We start from the raw sequence: 23,742 nt of genomic DNA, 5'->3' as shown, positions 1-23,742 counted from the left end.
CTTGAATGTCTTAAATTATTCTCGGAACAAAACTGACCGTAAAAGGATTCGAAGCTTAAACAGACGGACGTTTCTCATTGAAATTTCATTTCAGATGTCGTCGTTACATAGACAGATGTATACAGCTTTGCGCTACTATGACAATCTTTCAGACAGACTCAAGAAAGGATTTGAAATGATAAGGGAAAAGGCCAGAGGAAATATTAAAAAGAAAACAAAAGAAAGTGCTTAATCCATAGTGGTAAAAATCAGAGGCCGCCAGTGGATGCTGCCAACCCTTTCAAACCTTCAGCTGGAAAGACAACTTTAGGGTCATCAACAACACAGCTGTTTTATGAACACATCATCAACAACATAAACTTGTAATCGATGAAGGCCGCAACAGACACGGTATGCTTCTGCAGTTAAAGTTTGGATACAAGGGTAAACTGTTCACCAACCATCACAGTATGGAACACGAGCAGACAATCTTCCGAGATGAATCTTCAATCTTCTTTTCTGTTCAGACAAAGCATTATGATTGTTATACTATGCAGCTTTCAACAACCACAAGCTTGAATGAAATTGATAGGGCCAGAAACTCATGGGTGCCATTAAAATTGACTTGATCAATATCCACACGATCATTACACAATCTAATTCTTTTTTCGATTATATCCAGAGGAAGGAATCTATTATCTAGAATTTCGACTCTATTTAAAAATTGGTTGATTATGTTCTTCCTTTTTTGTTCATTGGTATAATTCCAGTGATTATACAGTTCATTATAGGAGATTTTTTCTATTGTAAAAAAAGACATCTTTCTTTGTATCATTTCAAAAAAAGTTGATAAACTTGGCAGATACGTAAAGGATATCCCTAGTCAGTCCTAGTTGATGAATTTGGGATCTAATCCTTTTTGCATAAACAAACCTCTCCAGGTGAGTCTTGTGTTTTAATAGACTGAACAAAACTACGGGATAGAGTTATCTAATATTGGAGAGATGCATAAAAGCAGAAGAGCAATTTGTTAATTAAAAGTAAAAAAGGAAGCATCTTGGGGTTGGTTATTTGACGTCAGTTTCTGTTCCAAGTCATATCTTCTATATCTTCCATATTCAAGAATGGAATACTCCAACATGGGTTCGAAATATTCTTCCCCATGATTAAAGGAAGTAAGCATACCAGGATCACCAAACTAGAATCAAATCATTCTACAAACCTCGTCCAAAAATTAGGAACCACAGTGCATAAGAGCAAACCGTGAGGTTAGCATATGGAAGTTGCCTCAAATGTGAGTTCAATTCAATACTGAAGTCTAAATACAATGAAATTCAATTACGCCTTTATGCACTTTTTATCAAAATTCTTATCACTTACAAAAAAAGAAGTCAGTACTTAACAAATTATTCACACCCAGAATCAAGTTCAAACTTCACACATTGGTATCAAGCTAAATTCAAAGCCATTGGAAGGGGGGAAACAGTCTTTATTTGGAACTAAAACATTCATAAATTTAATTCCTGATGGAAATCACCTGTTTTAGTCTTTGCCAAAGAAGGCTGTACGACAACGTGCATTATAACAACACCCCCGCCATTATCAGCAAAAGGCATTCTACACTGACCGACAGTCTTGTTGTTTTCCAAGATTTTCCCGGAAGTAATCAATTTCACTTCATTCGCTGCCTTTGGCATGATTGTTTTACCTACGAATAATAAGAGAAGTCAAAACATCATCCTGGATGAAAGAATTCTGTGGAAGGTGACTCAATCCTTTATTTATTTATTATTATTATTATTTCAATCTAGCTTTTATCATACCTCTGAACTATTGAATTTCAGACAAAAAACAAAGAATTAACGGAAGGAACATTGGACCAGAAAGAGTGATCAAAATTTCAAATGCTTTGGAAATTCCAAGGAAATGAAAATGTCTAAATTATCAAAAATCCCCGATCCCTGTTAGGCTGTTTAAGGTTCAGTTGCACAAAACACGTACCAATTAAAATCAAACGTAGCCAAATGACACAAATAACCGAAAATATGATGCCCAATGCGCAGCTTCAAACGCATGTTATAAATTTCCGCCAATTTTTAGCAAAATTGGGTTCCTCTTCGACGTTCAAAATGCTCATCGACAAAAATTTGCTAAATTGATGAGAAAAAATCCAATGAAAAGGAGAAAAAATCTGGAAAATTTCTATGCCTGCTGAATTTATAAGAGGGGAACAAGGAAAATACAATCAAAGGTTAAGAGAAACCTAATTCTGAGCAATATCTTATACAGGTGGGTCTCGGTGAACAGACTGACCAACCTTTGGGCCAATCGGAGACAACCCTTTGCTTAAGCATATCGACAGTGGAGGCAGAAGAGTACCGAAACGGGCCCATATCGGTGCCATCGTACAGCCTGAACTTTATGTCCACCAAGTCCTCCTCCGGCATCTATGGTGGGTGAGGGGACAAGTTTGACTTATCCCTAAAGCTCCTCAGACCGATCGCTTCCACACGTCTCCCAGCCCCGGTGCCGGAAACGGGCTTATCAAATCAAACCTCCTAAATTCGTTAGGAAAAATCCAATCAAACTTAGTTCGATCGAGAAATAAAAAAAAAGAAGAAAAAGAAAAGCAAAACATAAAAAAGGAGGCAATATAAATAGGTAACGTTCGATACGAAATTAAATAATAAATAAACCAAATGAAAAACCTTATATGTCTGAAGATCAGGCAGCCGATTCGGATTTTTCTTAATTCTTCTGATGCCTTTTTCCCCAGTCACGATGGTTGTTGGGTGGGCAGAAAGAAGACAATTTTTTTAAGTGTGCCTCGAGCCAAACCGAACCGACCAAAGTTAAAACGACGCTGTTTTCACTTTCTCTCGTGGAAGCAAGCGTGTGAAAACAACAGCCTCGGCTTTACAACAACGACGTTTATTTACGAAAAGAAACGACACCGTTTGCACTGTGCATGTATATAGGTCGAGAGAGCAATCCGAGTCTCGAGAGAGAGGGTAAATGAAGAAGAGGAAGACGAGGGAAGGAGAGGAGGGCATGGAGATCGTGTGGCAGACACCAGCCAATCCTCCTGAGCCACAAGATTACATCTTTCGCAACGGTACCCATACCAATTTCTTCCATTTTGCTTCTCTTTCTAAAAAGAAAAAAGAACGAACTTCTTCAGTTTGCTGAGCAATTTTCTGGCGGGGGATTTATTGCGCAGGGAGGCGCCATGTGCTACCATACTACTTCGAGTTCATCTCTCATGTCAGCTGCTTTCAGTGACTCTTGAATTTCTTCATGTTTGGGTCCAATCCTAATTTTTGGAAGAATTAATATGTTTGTGTGGCGGCGCAGGTTAAAAATCGTTGGGCCGGCAAAACCATCGTCGATTTGTTCTCCGAGGAGTTCAAAGGCCGACCTTATGATTACTATGTATCTATATTTTTCTGTTTCTTTTATTAGTACGTGTTTGATAATCTTAATTGCATAAACCAAGCTTAGCAAGTGCTCTTGGAAATGTGTGTGATTTTTGTCCCTGTATGGTATAGTGTCCTCGTTTTGTGTTGTGGGACGTATTGAGCTTTTGAGTCATGTGCTCAAGTTGTTGTAGGTTAGTGCGGTCAAATGCGGACGGATTCAGGTTGATGGAGAGATAGTGCCGGTTTCGTACATAGTAAAACGGTCGCAAAAGATAAGCCACTTTGTGCACAGGTTTTGCTATTGTGCTTCATGCTGTTCTTGTAGCGTATTCATTTTTATATCTATGAGAACAAGTTCCACTCTTATAGTTAATTTACTCCTCGTTCCATCCTGTATTGAATTGATATTATGGTTCAGAATGGTTTTGAAGTTATAGAAACCGGTAATTGATGTTACAAAGATTGCAGACATGAACCACCGGTGATGGCTTGGGATGTGTCTATTCTTCAGAAAGAACCAGATGTGCTGACTGTTTGTAAGCCAGCATCAGTACCGGTAAGACAGCAGTGATTCTTGCTGCGCTCCTCTAATTATTCCCCTGTTTATGTGACAGTAGGAAAGTATATGGGTCTTTTAGGTAGTCTCTATTAATCTAGAGCAATTAAGCTTGGGTACGGCTATTCATAGTAGACTTTACTGTTCCGGGTGTGGACTTCGGGCATGATGGGATACCGGATGGGATGTGGTAGACCTCTGCATGCTGATGACCCGCACACATGCTATCCTAAACTCGACAGTGGCTCCACACCCAAGGACCTTCAGGATCAGTATGAGAGGCACGTTGGAGTGGATCTTCGGCCACCATGGGTGCATCTTGTCTTGCCGATGAAGCCAGCAGGGAATGAAAAAATATTTTTTTCTTTTTCGTCTATTCTTGATATATGCCTCCCAACCCAAGGAAAGAGGAAGTGAGCTCAGCCAGCACTAGAAGGAATCCTTCTTCTCATCGAATAAGGAGAAGGCGGGTCACTTATCTATCTTACCAATAGAAAACCAGGTTCTTGAACCAGATGAGGAGGGTTATTAGACAGCTATGGCGGGCCAGCCGTAGCGGATCAATTCCAACAAGCCTTTCAAACTAGTACTTTTTGTAATCGACTCTATAGCTTCTTCAATAAACGCTGGTTCTTTGATCAAGTTTTTTGAATGACTTTCTAGTCAGATCCTTCCTGCGTTTCGGATATGAAGTCATGTTTTTTCAAGATCCAGCATTTGTGCTGTATTCATAATTTTGGGAAGAGATGGGAACTTATGAATTGTGGGTTCAAATCCCACTCTCCACAATTCTTTATTTACGTTTTTACTTATTAAAAAAATTACTTGATACTGGTTTTGAGTTCATATCTTTTGACTTTATTGTGTTATATGTGTGAGATTTTCCTATTATGTAGGTGCATCCCTGCGGCCAATATCGTAAAAACACCGTTGTTGGCATCCTTCAAGCAGAGCATGGCTTGGCACCTCTGTTTCGTATCCAAAATTAAATAGTAACCAAATATTGTATCTATGAATGAGTGGTTCTAAATCTGAATCGTTTTTATTTTCGAAGTCATTAAATTAGCTGATTCTTCTAGTTGAATTATTTACTCTTCATTTCTGGTCTAGATTTGTTTTCCTTGACGTGATTGCGGTCAGCGATTCATCGATTAGATCGTCTTGTTTCAGGACTCCTTATTTTGGCCAGAAATGCTTCAAAGGCTGATCTTTTTAGGCAACAAGTAAGCCTCATCATGCTACTTTGGCTAGATATTACTTTTAGTGAGCTACAAACTAAACATCTTCTGCTTGGAAGCATAAGATTTCTATGACTTAATTGATCTTGATTAGTATCATATGATTGTCATGGAAGTTTCCATCAAGTATTCTTACATTACATGTGAGTCCTATTGTTGCGTGTTCTCTTTGGCTGCTTCTTAATATCCTGAAATAGAATGTGATTATCGCAGATTGAAGCTGGGTTGGTCCAGAAACAATATATTGCGAAAGTCATTGGTGAATTTCCAGTAGATGAGGTATGCTTTAGTTTAAGCCAGTAATAGGCATTAGGTAGTGCACTTTAGATTGAGTGCAAAAGAGACACATCGTAAAGGACATATTGCCATTTATGCTTGGTTTTCTCTTTCCAGGGATGTCATCGCAACTCCTCCTCCTCCTCCTCCTCTCTCTCTCTCTCTCTCTCTCTCTCTCACTATAGAGTTTTTATTTTTCTTGAAAAATGTTCTTTATTGTTATGATAGTTGAGTAGTTTTGGGCCTTTGGCATTGTGTTGTAGAACTGTCCAAGTGGTTGTGGATTTTTGGGAGGGATTTATGCATGCCAGAGTACTATGGGCACCATATTCTGATGGATGTTCTACTTAATCTTGGTCAACTATATGGTCCTTTGTTTTGATAAGCAACTTGATGGTCATTTGTATGCCTGACAGATGGGAAAAAAGAGAACCGTTATAATTGGCGAGATTATTTTTTCTTAGTTAATCGAAGATTATTTTAAAAGCTCAAAAGATGTAGCCAAGTACATTGGTAGAATACAAGATAAATTTATAGGTGAGACATAGCATTATATGAAGCATGAGGCGAAGCTGAACACAATAATTGCTGCTTGATTATAGAAATAGTTACATCCAATTTCTTGCCGCTTTAGTTTTGAAAGACAGGGTTCAGTGAACCCACCAATTTTTTGCTTTCAATTATACGATTATGATTCAGTGATGTCTCATTTGCAAATCTAATGATATTAGTGATGGATGTTATAACTGTTGTTCTGTGATAATCTTAATTGCTATTTTGCTCCATTTCACAATTATTAAGAAATTTATTTTCAGCAAACTGTTGATGCTAACATAGATTATAATGCTCGTGAAGGAAGAAGCACGGCAGAGGTGAGTCATTTGATTCAACCCTTAGATTTAACTGTAACTCCTTGCCATAGTCCTTGCTATTTACTCAATTGTCTATTAAACGAGTTTTTAATTGAGAATATTAATGAAGGACCTTCACTGAACCCATAAGCATCTTTGGCTTATCCAGGAAAAAGATACTAGCAGTGATACTCCTGTGAAGGGGAAGGTTGCTTGTACAAAATTTACTCGGATTAGTACAGATGGAACCACCAGCATTGTTTTGTGTGAACCAATCACAGGTCGAACTCATCAAGTAAGAAAATTTGATAGGTTTAATAGGGAATATTTCATTTCTGTAGCAATATTTAAGAGAGCTCTCTGCTGCTTCCATGAAACAAACAAACCCTTTTTGCTGGTTTTTGTTTTGCCTTCTTGATTTTGCTGTCAGTGTGAGTATCTGTATGCTCTGATATTTTGTTCCTCTCCCATTTTTTCATTCTCAGCTGACTATGTGAACTTTTTGTTGCGCCTTTCAATTTTCTTTACAAAGCCCTTTCGCATTTCATTGTTTTTGGGTGAATATTCCTTTACATGCTAATGCTTTTGCTACCTAACTTTATTATTTTCTGGGCCGAATCATATCAAGTTCTAATCTCTCTCTCTCTTGTAGATACGTGTTCATTTACAGTATATGGGGCATCCAATAGCCAACGATATGCTTTACCTTTCCAAACATGTAACTGATAGATCTGCTGGAGGAACGAGTGCCGATAGAGCAGCTTTTGAATCACATCATTTTTTGAAGTCCAGTTTTCATGATAAGTTTCACGAAGAATGTGAAGAGAACCCTAGATATGAGTTTAGTATTGATCCTATGTGTACAAATTGCCCTTACCTCGCTCCAAAAGGGTAAGGGACTCTGTAATTTCCACGCTTGTACATTCTTGTAACAAGAAATTCTCTCTGCATGAATATTGCAATTTTCTAGTGGAATGTTGGCTGTCCATTCAGGTTAATATTGTGGATTGATTTGGCTGAGACTGCACTTACTCTTAAGATTAAGAATCTATGCTTGTTTTGATAGTTTTTCATGTTGAGACCCACACTTCCAAGTATTCCATATATATCTTTCTTTAGTATGGCTTCATTTTTTCCCCACTGAAAGGGGGTCTGTTTTGTTTATGATTAAACTTGATTACCTTTTAAATTGCAGATACGATGCACATGAGGAGGGAATGTGGCTACATTGTGTTAGATACTCTGGACCTGGATGGACCTATGAATGCCCATATCCAGATTGGGCATCACTTAGCTGAACATTCTACTTTGTGTTAGATACCTTGAAGATTTTGTTGCTCTCCTGTTCCCAAATTATTTAGATAGTTTCTAAACCATGGTCACTGTTTCTTACTCCAGATTCATTGAATACGCTGCTAGACAGCGACTAACTGTTTGCAGACAAAGGAGAAACAAGTCCTACTTTGATTTTGTTTCATTTTTAATGAAAAGATTAGCAGATGTACTCTATAGTTTATGATGGTGGAATGTGACCGAGGGTTCAACTGTATTGATGAGCTGCATTTAATTTTCAGTTGTATATGTACTGCTAAATTTAATGTGTCCCAAGCATCTGTTTTTTATATTTATTCATGGAATTGTAATGGTTTTGAATCTTCTTAGGGTCGAGGGGTCGAGCCATTTTTTGTACGAAATCTGAAATATCAACCACTCTCCCTGCACCATTTCCCATTTCCTGGGGACTTCTGTTTTCAAGCCCCACAAAACAGCAGCAGTACTGCTGTACTTTTGGCGGCTCTTGGTTATTACCATTGTCTGTTTTGCTAATGAGAACCGGTTGGATCCACAAAAGTATCTTATGTAAGTAAATTTATAAATTATTTTACAATCTGATCAAGTTGCATTAGTCTGGGTTTGTTATTGTGAATTCATTCGTGGAATTTCTCTTTGCTCATTAATTTAATGAAATCTGCACCGAAAGTTTAAAATATCTAATACAATTTGAGAAATGACACTTCTGATCTATCTTTTAAACATTAATTAAATTCTATAAAGTATCATGTTTCCAAAGTCCATGGAGAACTTCTTAACTCAATAATGTTTGGAACGGGATAAATTGGACTATAAAACAATGAGAAATAACTTATCAGAAAGTAGACGTCTTTTAAGGTACAAAGGAGATCAGAAGCGAGGGGTAGGAGCTAGCTTCTGCAATTGGAGGAAACGGAAGAAAGAAGCCCAGAGCAGAAATGAAAATGTTATAATTTATTTGAGAGGATCAGATCGATGATGGAGAATTAAGAAAAAATGATGACTGTTTTGAGTATGTTGAGTGTACAACACTCAACATTTTGTTTTTCTTCATGAATATGATGGGCAATTTGCAAAAGTTCTCTCCAAGTTGCAGAATATGATGCAACTTTAATTCCTATTTGGTGATTTTCTTCCATTGGGCTACACAAGTTAGCTAAAAAGCTCAACTTTGATAACCTTTTGTGAATGCTCACAGCTAGGGGCAGCTTAGCTAGTTTTGAGTTTCGAAAAGACGTTATCTGAATATAGAAAAAAGAGAGAAAAAACTGAGGGAGGATCCATATACAGGGATATTGCCTATCTATATAAGTTATAAATAGTTGTATTAAGCCCACAAAATGAAAGAAATGTTTATTATTTATATACCCATTTACTGAACAATAACAAAATAATGTTAGGACAGATTTGGTAAAAATATTTCAACTCAAAATTTTTATTTTATTATTATAACTTTCTTAAATTTCTGCATAAAATATAATAAATAATTTAATTTTTTAAAATTTCAATTCAATTTTTTTAAATACCAAAATAATAATAATATTTTAAACTTTCATCTCAACTCAAAATTCTCATCTTACTTACCAAACCTGCCCTTAATCTTATCTCCATTTCATGCTATAATATCAATTTTTTATTGGTAAATTAATCAGTAGCTGTGTACTGCGATCTCATCACTTTCAGTTTCTTTCCTATTCTTTTGGGAGGAAGTGTTAAGAAGTGTTAAATAGAGTTTATGAAGAAGGAAAAATATAGTTACAAGTATAATTATGTACTAATCTATACACTAATATGATGTGATTGGTTAAAAAGTAAATTTTATTGAAAATAGTATTAATTTAAATTTTAAGTATGAATGAATCAGTATTAATATACAGATTAATACGTGACTGTACTTTTATATATAACAAAATTGTATGAAAAAAAGGATCAATCTCAAAGTAAAACACACATAAATATGCTTACCAGTTGGTTTTTGTTTTTTTCTGCCCTAGCTACCAGGACTGCCACAAAAACATTGATATGGTGGAGCCATTCAGATCAGATTGAGCCCAACTTGCAAGTGATTAATTTGACACTACAGACAGAATCTGTAGTTTTCCAGTACTATTGGATTTTTTGGGAGCTCTTCTTTTTCTTTTCTTCTCTCTTCTTCTTCTTCTTCTTCTTTTTTTATTTTTATTTTTATTTTTTTATTTTTATTTTTTTATCCACCATGTTTTTTGTTTATTTCCACCCAGAAAACAAAGAGAACATTCATTCACTACGTATGTGGAGAAATTATTTCCAAAAGGACTACCTGCTTGAGATTGTAAAGCATACAAGTGGGCTAGCTTAAAACATGAAAATGTCAAGCTACTTTTTATGTTGCTTTGGCAACTGTTATGTTTCTTTTGACCTAGCTATCGGATTGGAGTTGAAGCCATGGAGGGGGAAAGGAAAGAAATTAGAAACATCTCAAGTGCTTTAGCAATTCAAGTATAATGCGTGGATCCAAGTATTGGCATTAGTCAACAACTTGATATATATTGCGTATTCTTATACATGAATATAAAAGAGCAGAGGCCACATTATCCAGCTGATCCTGTGGGGGAATTTCTGCCAAGCATATATATTGCAAGTGAATGATAACCAGCAGCTTACTTTTGCTACAAAGTGATAACAGATCGGATATACTATCTATATGTCAACTAGTGAAAGAAAGCAATGATCTGAAAACAAAAACTAAGATATATAATCAACAATGTTCCAATCTCGCAGACTGCATGCAGGGCCATACATCTGATCATCACGATATATATATATATAGAGAGAGAGAGATAGATAGAAGGACACGATTTATATATTATAAATTACAGAGAGATGTTTAGACACAGAGATCCTTGCTTAATTTGAGGGAAGACTCGAGTACATTGATTGGACTAGGAGGATCTTCGAGGGAGACTGCGTACAGGAGATCTAGACACCAAATGACCAATATTAATTCCCTTGACAGCAACATGCAAATTAACCAAACTTCACATAAAAGACAATAATCAACTAGCCAGGACGGATTAATTAATATAAAACTACACATTGTGATGATCTTCAATGCATGCTTAAACTTTGATCGAGTCATTCATATTATCTTTCTGGCCGGTTTCAATATTTGAAAGCGGAGCTGCAGGATTCAGTTCCGAACACACAATTGTGGTCAGCTTAACTGCATCAATGATGTGTTCAGGTACATGATGCAGCTTCGGCTCCTCCAGAATTTTGTTGGCGTTCTTGTAAACTACGTAGAGCGCCATCTGAACAATTCCGAAGATAAATCCCACTGTATTTGGAAGCTGTACGTAGATCGATATACAAAAAGACTAGTATTTATAAGTAACGTCAATGAAAACATAGAATTAACAAAAACATGCATGCATTCACGAGTAGTTGGAGGTAGTACTGTACAATATTGCACTTACAGCAATGTAGTAGTCCTTGAGAAAAAGGCCATAGAAGAACCAGGTCACTGCACCTATGGTTAGGAAGAAAGACAAAGGGAATGGCATGTACTCGACGCTCTTGGTTCTTACAACTTGTCTCTGTACGTATAAGTCCATGGTTGTATGGATATTAATTATAGATGACATTAATGATCAAACTCAAAGGGAACATTTTCTCAAAAGTAGCCATGAAATTGAACTTCTTTTACAATAACTTCTCACCATGATACAGAGAGGTGCAGCAAATACAGTAAGGTTGAATACCAGACAAATCCATCCAAGAACCAAGATACGTTTTGAGCCGTTTGCTAGGAAGAGACTGAGGAGAAGCATCAGGCTGAACCCAAAAACATTTAAGAGGAGAAGAAGCTTCACAGTCTGTATCTGCAAGTTTTAGTTCATTATTCAATTACAATTCTATATATGGATATATTTGGTAACCAAATAACCAATTTGAAAGCGGAGGATAAGGTCTCCGGCCAGATACATACCCTCATCTTTTTGGTTGCATAAAATATGAACAGCATGATGTAGATGGACTCGATTATGCAGCCAACCGAGTTTATGGTAATCAGAAGATTTGCATCCTTCTTAAGCATCGCGTAGTAGATCCACAGCTTTGAACTGAAGAGTGCAACCACATAAGGAACTGATTGAAAACCTTCACTGGATTTCTTTTTGTATATCTGATAGAATGTTGGCCTGCCATAAACCCCAAAAAAGAAAAAAAAAATAGTAACCGGGAGATGGAGAAAGAGATTAATCAATCAGAAACAGAAAAAGATCAGCAGCACTTACAGTGGAGCTAGGTAAACCATAAATGAAACGATGTTGCCTACAACAATAAAACATAAACACGCAATTAATAAAAAAGTATGTCAGTTAATTCCTTGAAGAATCATATAGCTATGATCTCCTTCCTACAACCTTATATATGTTATCAAATAAATAGTAGTAGGCCAGAGAGAAGTTTCGAATGTCATTACTAGCATCGATATTTTTCCTTTTCCAGCTGAGAAATTTTATACAACCATGCATACGACATGAGAAGATACTAGCTAGTTTCAACATTGTGTATAGCTGCATGTGCACAACTTGCATTGGGTACAAGAAAACAGTATAGAAGGTAGTGGCATTTATGTGTTCATCAATTCAAGATAGGGAATGGCCGGGGAGGAATAGGTTGAAGAACACTAGCTAGCTAGTAGAAGTACGTTAATTAAAGTAACGACTATATATATACTGATTATATATAGCACTTTGTGTCTGTACCTAGAAGGCCAAAGGCAAAAGCCCATGACTGGTGAATGGCCATTTCTGCAAACAGAAGTGAAGTCTCTTAAACTAAAAACCTAGAGTCTTCGTGCTCTCTCTGATCTCTCTCTCTCTTTCTCTAGCTAGCTGGGTTTTCAAGTGAACACCTTGGCTAGCTATCTCATATCTCTCAAAGGCACAGGCATAGAAGCAAAGGGATTGAGCAATATTTATATATGGCGAGGAGGGAGACTCGAGTGAAAGAATAAGTCTCGTTACATGCTTTCATATTGTGTGAAGCATCAAGCTGTAACTTTCGGTTCTTTATCCACTTGTTTGGCGTAAAATGCTGCTCCTAACCTTATTTAGTTGGTTTTCATCGTCTAAAACAACCCTTCTCACCAAGTAATAACCCTACTTCCTACTATTCCTAGTACGCACACAAATACAAGGGTCCCACCGAGGTCCTTTCTGAGGTGTCACCCACTGAATGGCTTTAAGGTTTACAACTACGAATCTCGATACTTCCTAGCTCTTTCGCATGGTGTCGTTCGATCCGCTATATTTCATCATCAAAAGTCCGATACTAGAGCTAGCGTAACATTAATATCGCGCGTTACATTCATGGCGAATATCCACATTTTAATCTGCATCTTGCCATTAATTTCACGATCCAAGACTTCAATATAGCTAAATCCATTTTGGAAATTAACCAATTGTACAATTTACCCCATGTGATCTAGTGGATGACCATCAGTTTTTGCCCATCCTCATGATATTTTTCAGCAAGATTCTAGTATCAGTTCCAAGGAAAATCATGACCAGTATGTCTAAAATTTCTAAGAACTTCCATGACAAAAGGTCAATAATGCATTACATATTTGGAATACATGCACTATTATAGCCCGACGGAGGAGGAAAAGCAAAACGCACCACAAAATGCTCAGAGAGAGAAGGAAAGGGAAAAAAAAAAAAAAGCCCCCTCAAAAAAATGGATGATCGATGTGTGAGATATGAAGGGAACCAGGCCTCTTGCGCTCTTGAAGGGAACCCGACGGGTTTGAGATTTCCAGCTAGCTAATTCGGCCATGGTGAGAAACCCACTAATAAGAAGCCTTTTGATGTGTAATCGCACTAGTACTTGCATGAGAGGGGCGAGCTCAGCCGAATCTTTGCTCATCAGTTGGCAGAAAGGTCGAGCAATCAAACGGTAGATATTAATTAATAGGCTTACCATCATTCATAATGAATGATGATGTCTATATATATGTGCTAACTTGCCCAACCAAGAAACCCCTTAATTATATATACGTGGGATCAAAACATCGATCCCTGATCTCTAGCTTTCCTTGTATAGCCAAGTACCATTCCAATGAGATATATAATAGTAGGAGTGAGCAGACAATGGCTATCTATACATATATGTGTGTGTGATACAAAACTAGGAAGGAGTACACAGAAATACATGTTGTACAGTGCCTAGGATATACATGGCGGCCACTGATTCATATATAGAGAAAGATCTATTTGAAGTTGGCTTTTAGACCACGTACTACATATCTACGTAACGTAATTTAATTTATAAAATTCAGTTTTTAAAATTTATCTTTTAAATCAAATTTGTAGTGTAAAGGTCTTTAATAGTATTTCATATAAGCACTAAGCCTAATAATCCCATTCAAAACCACTGATTCTCTCTCTCTCTCTCTCTCTCTCTCTCTCTCTCTCTCTCTCTCTCTCTCTCTCTCTCTCTCTCTCTCTCCGCTTAATCGAATACAGCTAGCTACTCATGGTTTTTTTATTTTTCATTTTTTGGGTTAGGAGAATTACATTAAGAATCATGGGAATCACATGCGCGCGCATGCGAGGGGAGATGTAATGTGTGGAGAATATTCTGGCCACGCATCCTATTAGAGCAAGCTTCGTGAAAGAGGTTGATCAGGGCACGTGAAGACAGCACCTAACTATATTCAACCTATATATAGCTTAAATATTGCCACAAGATCATGTGATATATGTTAGACAAGTTATGCAATTTTTCCTCTCCAGTCATGAAAAGAAAATTTTCTATTAATCATCATTTCAATTATCATCTTTGCACCATCATCTTATATATAATATGGTACCAAATTATTGATAAATAAGTAAAATAAAGTAACAATAATATTTCTTTATTCGTTTAATGCTATAAAGATCATGATGATTAATAATAAGATCATGGCCAATATGTATTACTCTGGTCTATTGATAAGGCCAAAGTAAATGTGACAGGCAAATGGAGGACTATATACTTCACTCCATTAACTAACTATTTCACTTGTTGGGCACACTTATTAAAAGAGAATCTTTCAACACATGATGAGGGAAACTATTAAGATAATTTTACAAACACAGCACCACAAATGGATTATATAAAAACAATTTTACAAACTGATATGGCTTGATGTGGTTTATCATATTGTAAAATTACTTTTATTATAAATTAAAGTAAATCTAATATATCATATGAATTAGCTACGCCAATTTATAAAATTGTTTTGTGTCATTCTTTTGTGGATATAGCAGTACTACTCTTAAATATAATATATGTATATATTTACCTCTTCTCATAAGCTGAAACTTTTGAAATAAGTGGTGATTTCACATTCTATAATTTTATTATGTTTACAAACATTGTGTCTTCTTTGTTAACATTGTTTTCGGATAATTCGGCTAAATATTATTGATCGTTGGATCCAAAGTCTATATGGCATCATGATCACCATATCTAATTACTAATTAGGTTTAATTAAATTATTTTGTTTTTCATTTTCAAGTTAAATCTAGAGTTTTGTTAAGATGATGAAAAGAGGTCTGTATCAATTTCTTAACATGGTCGAATTAATGGGTAAGTTAGACCAATTAAAAATTAAAAAAAGAAAGCTGATCAAGATGATCCATTAATATTTAATTAGGCGATTCGCATGCACAGAAAAAGTAGTCATTACCCTGAATACTTTACATAAGGTGAATCCCTAAGATTTTACGATGTAGGGGTTCTATGGTGTAGTGGTTAGCACTCTGGACTTTGAATCCAGCGACCTGGGTTCGACTCCCGGTAGGACCTTAATGTTTTTATTTTTTAAATGCCTGTATCGAGTTTGAGCTCTCAACAGTCCAATCTCGAATTCGAAACTAATCGTTAATATCCTCACACATGCTGCTACAGTTCCCAATGCCCAAAATACCACCGGACTATACATATTATTCAATATAAAAAAGCTGGATACAGGTGAGTGTATTCAAAGGGCTGTGGAGTGCGCAATTTCATGCGCGCACACACCTGTACGTGGCAGTGCTGGTCTCTTTCTTTTTTACAGGGACAACGGCATTTAAAGATGGAGATCATTCAACTAGATAGGATATATTTAGGCAACTTTTGGTTAGTGAGATCATCTAGACCAACTCATTATTATTTACAAATTATTTATTACTTTTTTATTATTATTTACAAATTATTTGAAATCATTTCAACAGTCAAACGTAACCTAAGGATACAAGCAACATTGAAAATCTTTTTCTCGCATTTTCTTTGTTTGGATTCATTGCATGTTTTAGACATAACGGAAGTATGACACTCATTATATCATAGGATATGACGTCAATTAAAATTGATGTTGCATAAACAATTTTAATTATGTGATGTTGTAATAAGTTGGGAATATCACATCATTTACCTAAAAAGTTTCCATGACCTGCTCCACAAACCTAAAATCAACCCTAATACTTTTACGAAGAACTCCAACATCCAGAAAGCAAATCGAGATATGCTGTTATCACTTAATTGTAGCCTCTCTCCATTTTGCCTATCATTTGATTCTGCCTCTCTCTCAAGCCATTTTACCATAATGGATTTTTGAAATTGCAACTAACCACAAGTTTTTTTTTTAATTGCCACCGGGTGCCCAGAAACATCCCCATCGGCAAAAATTTCCCCGCACTTTAAATAATTCAAAGTGCAATAAATGACTACAACATGCTACCGTTTGCAACTGCACACATGCAATTTTTTCAGCGCGAAATGCTCGGTATATGTTCTAGAGTGCAATAAAATTAAAAGACAACTTAATTTATATTTTCAACAAATTTGAAAGAGATCTATTCCAACAATTCAAAGCATCTTCAACCAACTATTTAACCAAAAAAACACAGGCAAAACGACCAGTTCTTGTGACAGAGATAATGCCAATCCTCCTCCTAGAACTTCACTGCATGTTCTGGAAGCGTTTCACAATAATGATGCTCATATCCATGAAACGCCGCGCACAGTTTGAAAGGCAACTAGACTCACTGGAACTAAACTTGCTTCCGGGTGTACCGGTGATGCATTTGTCCCAGCAGACATTTGTGAGTTTTGCCACCATCTCATTAACCATTGCTCTTTCCTTCTCTTGCTGCATAATGAGCATTAACTTATTCAAAAGGAAGTGAAATAAATCGTAAATGCAACTTGGTACTGATAAGAGTTACTATTGATGATAACAATCATAATAAACATCACCACCACAATATATCATGACATCATGCATATATTCCTAGAAGGATCGAGTCTATGATGGCTAAATCAGTGTGCAATAGTCTCTCTATCTCTCTCTTTTTAATAACTGAACCACACCACAACAGAGCCCTTAGGACTCACCCATGGAACCTAAACCCCTGGAGAGACTAGCACAGAAAACCGCCATGGCCTCCTACTTAAATCACAGTTTGATCCTAGGGGGGAATCGAACGTGTGACATGGGGCTCATGCACATCAGTTCACCCTTACCACTTGGGGGGCTACCCAAGGGTGGGTGCAATAGTCATACAAATTATAGTCAGTCCCACCATGAATTCAGTCAAAATAGAATAAGATAGCAACTTGGTATGAGTACAACTTATTACTATTGAAAATGACAATAGTAATAATGAATCCCCACCCCCACTAATGTTCTCTCCTCTCTTTTTCCGGCGTGGAACCTTGTCAAGTCAGGGCCCTTTGGAGCCACCCTTGGGAATAAAACCTGGATACATTACCCCACCCACCAAAAACCATGTATTAGCTAATCCAGGGAAAACCCTAGTGCAGAACCGAATCTATAATATCCGAGTCTATAGCTAATCCCAAACCCTAACTTTGACCATTAGGCTACATCCTGGCAGGTATGACCGCTAATGTTCTTGACCTCATAATATATGCTTTATTTTAGGTAACATCATACTCCAAGAAGATTCCTAGCTTGTGATGGGTTGAATTAGTCTCCAAAGTTTAGACAGAGTTGCTCTTAAAACCATACCAATATCTTACATAAGCAGTAGGAATGAGAAGAAGGCATTATAAATCACCACTTAAACTAAAAACCTAAGCTAATAGAAAAAACAATTTCCTTTCGATAAGTAACCTACGCTTTATCAATAATAAAAACTTAAAAGGAAAAAAGATGTTATCCAGGCACACGTGCAGTGTACAGGATATACTTCTAATCAGAAAAGGAGATAAACAATAAAAAATCCAGATAACTAGAAATAGAAGAACAAGACTAGGCAGACGTCTCAAAGTGAAAAGACCTAAAGAAAACATCCTTGACTTCGACAACCATCTCCTCACAATCCACAAAAGTCTGATCATTCATTTGGCTGCATGTGCACCACATAATACAAGATGGGATCAATTTCCATAAAGCAGCCCACTCAGAGCTATCAAACCTATCTTTCCAACATGCCAAGAGGTCTACCACTCTATATGGCATGAACCAAACGAGCCCAAACAACCCAAAAATAGTGTTCCACAAAGCATTGGTTACCTTGCAGTGAAGCATGAGATGATCGACCATTTTCTCACTTCCCTTATACATGCAACACCAATAAACCACGATAATACTTAACTGGGAAATTACAAAGTTGAGACAAAACACGAATTCAGGACTCTGATACCACAATAAATTATAAGCAGCATTAAAACAGCGATGAGTGATCAGTTCCATCGAACCTAATCAAAATTTTAACAATGCATTAAGCAATTAAACCTTAAATAACACAACCGAATAACAACATAAAAATATGAAGGGAAACTATCATTCTACTCTTAAAACTATTTTTTTTATATAGGTAATTCTACTCTTCAAGCTATTTAAATTGTATCAACCATGGCATATGATACTTTTTTTTTTTCTAAGTAACCATAGCATATGATACATCGTAGAGGATACTTTCTTTCAAGTCCTGGAATAGGAGCGACCAAACACACTCAAAATCATAGGATAATATCACCCAGCAACAAGCTTGTGGATCAATAAGAAAGGGCTTTCTCGATTTCATCAAGTACGCTTTCCTAAGTAACGAAAAAGAATAACTTCTCATTCTAGCATTCAATGAAGTAGAACGGCGCAATCTTTTTGAGTTTCTCTGTTCTTTGCCTCAGTTTTCCTGGGAAACCAGCCAGAGGAAAAAACAGGTTTCAAGAAAACTTACTGCGATAAATTGCGCAAGTTCATTGGATTGGAGTTGCGAAGGATCCATTGAGAGCGGGAGAGTTTTCAGCCGCTAAATCCTCCGTATAAATGAAAGACGGCAAGTGTGGAAAAACTCCCGCACGCTTGGAAGCTCTAAAACCCTAAAAACAAAACGGGGTCTCTAGACGGAGGAAGACGGCTTACGGGGCCCGACAGAACTGGGCTCGCATTCATGAGATTTGTAGACTGCCCGTTTCCATAAGATGAGTGACGATAAACGAGCCGGGTCTCAGGCCCAAGGCGTCCCATCAACTTGCCAAATGGGTCTAGATACAGTTTAAAGTGTCCAAATCTCATTAATTTCCTTTTAAAAAATGAAGTTCACCACTAAAATTTTATTTTTAAAAAATAATTTATATAGTGGCGTAAAAATCTTGCATATATTTTTTAAAAGATAAATAAATATGAAACTCACAAGAAAAGAAAAAAATTCATTTTTTTAATAATGGGTCCTAATTTTTTTTAAATGAAGTATATGAAATTTCAATACTTCAAAACTGTATATAATATTACTTTTTTTATGTGAGTTTCAAATTTGTCATTATTTTTCGAATGGAGTTTGTAGATTTGCTAACTTTATACAAAAAATTTTCCTTTAAAATATAATACATGAGCTTCAACAATTTCCAATAAAGATTGGATTCAACGTGTTTAATTTTATCATGATATTAGAATTTTAAAGCGGGAGAGAGCCCATATAAGATGAGTGCCACAACTAAAAGTGGCAAGAAGTGTCATATTGTCATTCAATTTTGCGTCGGACTAATGTGTGTGCGCGCTCGTGTGTGTACATTCATTTACGGAAGGACACACCTCACCTTCAACCTCTTCCCCAAGCTAAGAGTTGTCACACCTTCTCCATAGTTCACTAGCAAACAAACTGCCACCCAAGAGGCAGCAGGCCTTTGCCAATCCGGCAGCAAACCAGTTCATAACATGAATATGTCAAAGGACTTTTGAATATGAATATCTTCGACGTCGCTATGATATTTTTGATAACATATTTTGTTCTGTATTTTGTTACTAGTTCATATTTATGTATTAGTATATGTTCACTGTTTAAAGTTGTTGATAACTCACTTCTTATATCCACAATATTTTCAGATATTTTGGATGTTTCAGCTAATGATCAAGAATAAGAATTAGAGACTAGACTATTTGAGTATAGTGGATTAAGTACGAAAATGGTACTTTGATTATTTGAGAGTTTTATTCAGTAAAATTGTGTTGTTCTATTGACTTGGTATTTTGGAAGGTCGACGTTTATTTTGTGACTTTGAGGAATCGTAAATTGATTATATTGGAGTACTAGTTCGTTTGAACCAATGAGTTTTATGTGACATTGAGACTTTAGAGTTTATGACTGTATTTTTAAGATGTGATTTTAGGTGCATGACAGGAACTCCCCAAACCTCCGGGTCAGGGACGTTACAATTTAATTCAGTATGGATATATTTATTTTTATACTCTTAAATAACCTGAAATAGAAAACCAATGTGTAAACTTTCATTAATAGAATATATGGGGGTACTAAATTAAGGACCTAGCTATTTATAATTCAAAGCCGATTGAAATTAAATGCATAAAATAGTAGCACTACGTAAGATTGGTAACCATTTCAAAAAACCTGCATGGCAACTTTTCGAAAAGGTGATGAGAATATCTGATAGATCTAGTCATGCATTCATGCATACATGCAAAGTATGAAAGCGATATTAATATTAACATCATGATCTTCACAACGAAGGAAAGTACCAAAAACGATCATCGAAGTTGACTGAGATCAACATTGCTAGCTCGCAAGCAGCTGCAGTTGTCTAAGCTGCCTTTTGCTTTTTCCCAAAAGCATTAGCTTTTATGATCGTCATTCGAAACGACTCTAACTCGATCTTCTAAAATTAACCCAACAAATTAATTAATTGATAAATTTATATGAAAAAAAAAGTAATTATAAGAAAGAAAGATAGCTCGCTCTCTGATCTTTTATAAAAATGGTAGCCCGTGGGGTTGAAGTGCGGCGCCTACAACTACCTTTCTGACTCATCCCTCCATGTTTAATTCATAGTTTAAAGTTAAAGCTTACTTTTAACAAACAAAAAAGAAAAAAGAAAAAGCAACATTGAGGACTAAAACATAAATATAATGTTCATCATATAAGAAGTTGGTCAGTGGCCGGATGGATCATTTTGAGATTGAAATTAAAGAAAAACTTTGAGTTGCTTTAGATGGATTGATATCGAAGATCGATCATGCATGCATGGCTTCTCTTACTCTTGAAGTTAATGGCCAATTAAGCAGAGGCCAGCAATCCAGATTAATATATAATGGACCTAATAATTAAATAGTAGTAAAGCATGCAATTTTGTCCAAGCTGCATGCATGGTAGATTTACCCATCATGATCATAGGCAAAATAATTTCCCCATCCTTGATCAAATTATATATATAATAGGGTTATTTTCTATGCTGATTTTCTTTTCAAATTATCAAAATCGACATGCAATTGATATATAGATTTTTATAAAAGATGTACGTACGTGCATCATGGTTTTTTAACAATTTCAAGTGTAAAATGTCATTTTATATATATATATATATATATATATATATAATTTTAGATATATTTTTTCTTAAAGTATAAATTAACACCGGCTCGCCTATATAATATGTAATATATATAGTTGTGATCATGGCATGCAAATGATCATGTGATTTCCCCTTGATTACTGATATGCTTATTTGATAAATTCTATCTCAACTTTTATTAGTCCCTCCTCCATTAAATTAAAAGCTTCTTCATGTGTGAGAGGTGAATAATCATGTGATGATCATATTATATATATGTGTGTGTGTGTAACAGTAGTACCCCCACATTCATGGGAGGTGTATTTAATTTTTGTGAATTGGTCCCGGCCACGCACGTAGTACTTACATTACTTGAAAATAATTAGTTATTAACTTTATAATAATTAATTTCAACAAGCAAGCTTCAATTATATATAATATGGACCAATATTCTTTTTGAACTATAAGCTGCTATATAGCTAACTAGCACAAATGAATATTGTGGCTAGCTAACACCTTAATTTCTTGCTTATAATTACAACATTAGATGATCAATTAGAGTTGGCCAATCGATCCCCACAAAAACCATGCCATTTATGGCATGATCTCCTCATTGGGGAGGGCATGCCATAATTGATAATAGATCACATTGTAGTATTCTTTATCTCTACTTTCTGATCTGGCCCCCTTGTTCACCACTACCATACACAACCAACTTTTTCTTCTTCCAGAACGCATGCAGCAGCTGCCATGCATGCACAATCTCATCATGATCTCTCTTAATTTCTCTACTTTCATGCTACTATAAAACCCCAAAATGGGGTTGCTTTGACTACGTACCACTGCTTTTTGTTGACAGATCAGGTGGCAAAGTTACAGGGAGATCGAGGTTTCAATTTCAATGGACAAGTTCAGCTTTGCTCAAAATGGTGCAGTAGTGACCAGATTGCCTCCCGGTTTCCGTTTCCAGCCTACAGATGAAGAGCTCGTCTTCCAGTACTTAAAGTGCAAGATCTTCTCCTGCCCGTTGCCTGCCTTAATCATTATTCCTGAGATCAATGTCTGCGATTACGATCCTTGGGATTTGCCAGGTACTTGATTATTATTATTATTATTATTGAAAAACCGAGCTGCATGCATCATGATCATGTTCTAATTAATATCAGTTTTAATTGGTATTCTCTATTTTTTCAGCATTGAAAATGCAGCATGCATGTAAACTAGCTTACACATAATATAAATATATATATATATATTAAAATTAATGTCTCTTCTACATATTATATATAGGTGATTTGGAGCAAGAGATGTATTTTTTCAGCCATAAGGAAGCAAGATATCGGAATGGGAACCGAACCAAACGGACAACTAATTCTGGTTACTGGAAGGCAGCCGGCTCAGACAAAAAGATCTTATCTTCTACAAAGAATCACGAGGTGGGAATGAAAAAGACTCTGGTTTTCTACAGAGGGAAGCCCTCCCTAGGATTGAGAACTGATTGGATTATGCATGAATACCGTCTTGTCGATGAAGGAATTGCAGCTTGCAATTTCTCACAGGTACATAACTCAACCCAGGTGGATTTCCACCCAATTTCGTTGCATATATATACATATGTATATCTATATATATACTTAATTTTTGAGTTCAAGAATGTAGCTGTACAGGCGTACGTACGTATATACGTTCCTTCTTACAAATTTGCTGCATGCCCATGCCAATTATAAAGAATGATTCACATACATTTTAGTTTCTGAAACACTTGCATGGGTTTTATATATATTTTCTTGCAGAATTCTATAGACCAAACATTGGACAATTGGGTTCTGTGTCGCATATTTTCGAAAAAAGGAAGTATTGAAAACAATGATGTTATTATTCAAAGGAGTTCAGAGAACAAACTACTTGAGAATGTCGTGGACGTAATGGCTCAGCCGAGATTATTTGATTTTATGATGGAATACAAGACTGATGATTTGGGTCCTGTTTCTTCGAGTTCCAGTACAAGTAGTATCACTCAGGCGTCTTCGAGTGGAGCAAATCACGAAGATTAAGGCAGTGCCTGCAACACTACTTAACTAGCAGCATGCTTATCATTTTATGGGAAAAGCAAGCAATTACCTCTATATATATTTTCATTTGTCTATGTTAATTATATTAATTAACTAAAAGAAGTCGATCTTTCTTGTACGTTGAAGGAAAACAGATCCGCAAAAACTAGTACTTCTAAGCAGCTGGGATCATCAGATCAATCTTGGACTTCTTATAAAATATTGGCTTTAATTTCC

The 23,742-nt window shown here is 36.1% G+C and overlaps 5 protein-coding genes and 1 non-coding gene across 7 annotated transcripts; 3 read left to right on the top strand and 3 right to left on the bottom strand.

Annotated features, from left to right (window-relative positions):
- Positions 1-47: 47 nt before the first annotated feature.
- On the bottom strand, positions 48-2,836 carry LOC122281057 (membrane-anchored ubiquitin-fold protein 3-like). Its single transcript, XM_043092284.1, has 4 exons — positions 2,688-2,836; positions 2,297-2,537; positions 1,517-1,687; positions 48-498 (listed from the first exon to the last, which is right to left on the bottom strand). The coding sequence occupies exons 2-4, from the start codon at positions 2,424-2,426 to the stop codon at positions 443-445; spliced, it is 357 nt and encodes a 118-aa protein (XP_042948218.1). The 5' UTR covers positions 2,427-2,537; positions 2,688-2,836; the 3' UTR covers positions 48-442.
- Positions 2,837-2,945: 109 nt separating this feature from the next.
- LOC122281056 (RNA pseudouridine synthase 7) lies at positions 2,946-7,868 on the top strand. Of its 2 annotated transcripts, none has more exons than XM_043092282.1 (12): positions 2,946-3,094; positions 3,200-3,243; positions 3,334-3,411; positions 3,590-3,690; positions 3,867-3,954; positions 4,851-4,929; positions 5,095-5,177; positions 5,406-5,471; positions 6,284-6,340; positions 6,489-6,614; positions 6,972-7,210; positions 7,515-7,868. In XM_043092282.1, the coding sequence occupies exons 1-12, from the start codon at positions 2,995-2,997 to the stop codon at positions 7,615-7,617; spliced, it is 1,164 nt and encodes a 387-aa protein (XP_042948216.1). In that variant the 5' UTR covers positions 2,946-2,994; the 3' UTR covers positions 7,618-7,868. The 2 variants fall into 2 exon arrangements, with proteins under 2 accessions (XP_042948216.1, XP_042948217.1); XM_043092283.1 differs by having other exon boundaries at positions 2,953-3,094; positions 3,595-3,690.
- A 2,582-nt stretch (positions 7,869-10,450) lies between these two features.
- LOC122281054 (bidirectional sugar transporter SWEET14-like) lies at positions 10,451-12,575 on the bottom strand. The gene is made up of 6 exons (XM_043092279.1): positions 12,379-12,575; positions 11,905-11,941; positions 11,598-11,808; positions 11,329-11,490; positions 11,086-11,205; positions 10,451-10,959 (listed from the first exon to the last, which is right to left on the bottom strand). The coding sequence occupies exons 1-6, from the start codon at positions 12,419-12,421 to the stop codon at positions 10,729-10,731; spliced, it is 804 nt and encodes a 267-aa protein (XP_042948213.1). The 5' UTR covers positions 12,422-12,575; the 3' UTR covers positions 10,451-10,728.
- A 2,819-nt stretch (positions 12,576-15,394) lies between these two features.
- TRNAQ-UUG lies at positions 15,395-15,466 on the top strand. The gene has a single exon. It is a non-coding gene; the product is annotated as a tRNA-Gln (tRNA).
- A 981-nt stretch (positions 15,467-16,447) lies between these two features.
- Positions 16,448-19,021, bottom strand: LOC122283023 (mitochondrial import inner membrane translocase subunit TIM8). The gene is made up of 2 exons (XM_043095162.1): positions 18,850-19,021; positions 16,448-16,793 (listed from the first exon to the last, which is right to left on the bottom strand). The coding sequence occupies exons 1-2, from the start codon at positions 18,895-18,897 to the stop codon at positions 16,605-16,607; spliced, it is 237 nt and encodes a 78-aa protein (XP_042951096.1). The 5' UTR covers positions 18,898-19,021; the 3' UTR covers positions 16,448-16,604.
- A 3,138-nt stretch (positions 19,022-22,159) lies between these two features.
- On the top strand, positions 22,160-23,706 carry LOC122282013 (NAC domain-containing protein 83-like). The gene is made up of 3 exons (XM_043093919.1): positions 22,160-22,545; positions 22,745-23,013; positions 23,248-23,706. The coding sequence occupies exons 1-3, from the start codon at positions 22,356-22,358 to the stop codon at positions 23,506-23,508; spliced, it is 720 nt and encodes a 239-aa protein (XP_042949853.1). The 5' UTR covers positions 22,160-22,355; the 3' UTR covers positions 23,509-23,706.
- The last annotated feature ends 36 nt before the right edge of the window (positions 23,707-23,742 follow it).

This window comes from Carya illinoinensis, chromosome 11, assembly GCF_018687715.1.
Source record: "Carya illinoinensis cultivar Pawnee chromosome 11, C.illinoinensisPawnee_v1, whole genome shotgun sequence".
NCBI lineage: Eukaryota > Viridiplantae > Streptophyta > Magnoliopsida > Fagales > Juglandaceae > Carya > Carya illinoinensis.
This window is presented reverse-complemented; position numbering and strand designations above follow the sequence as displayed.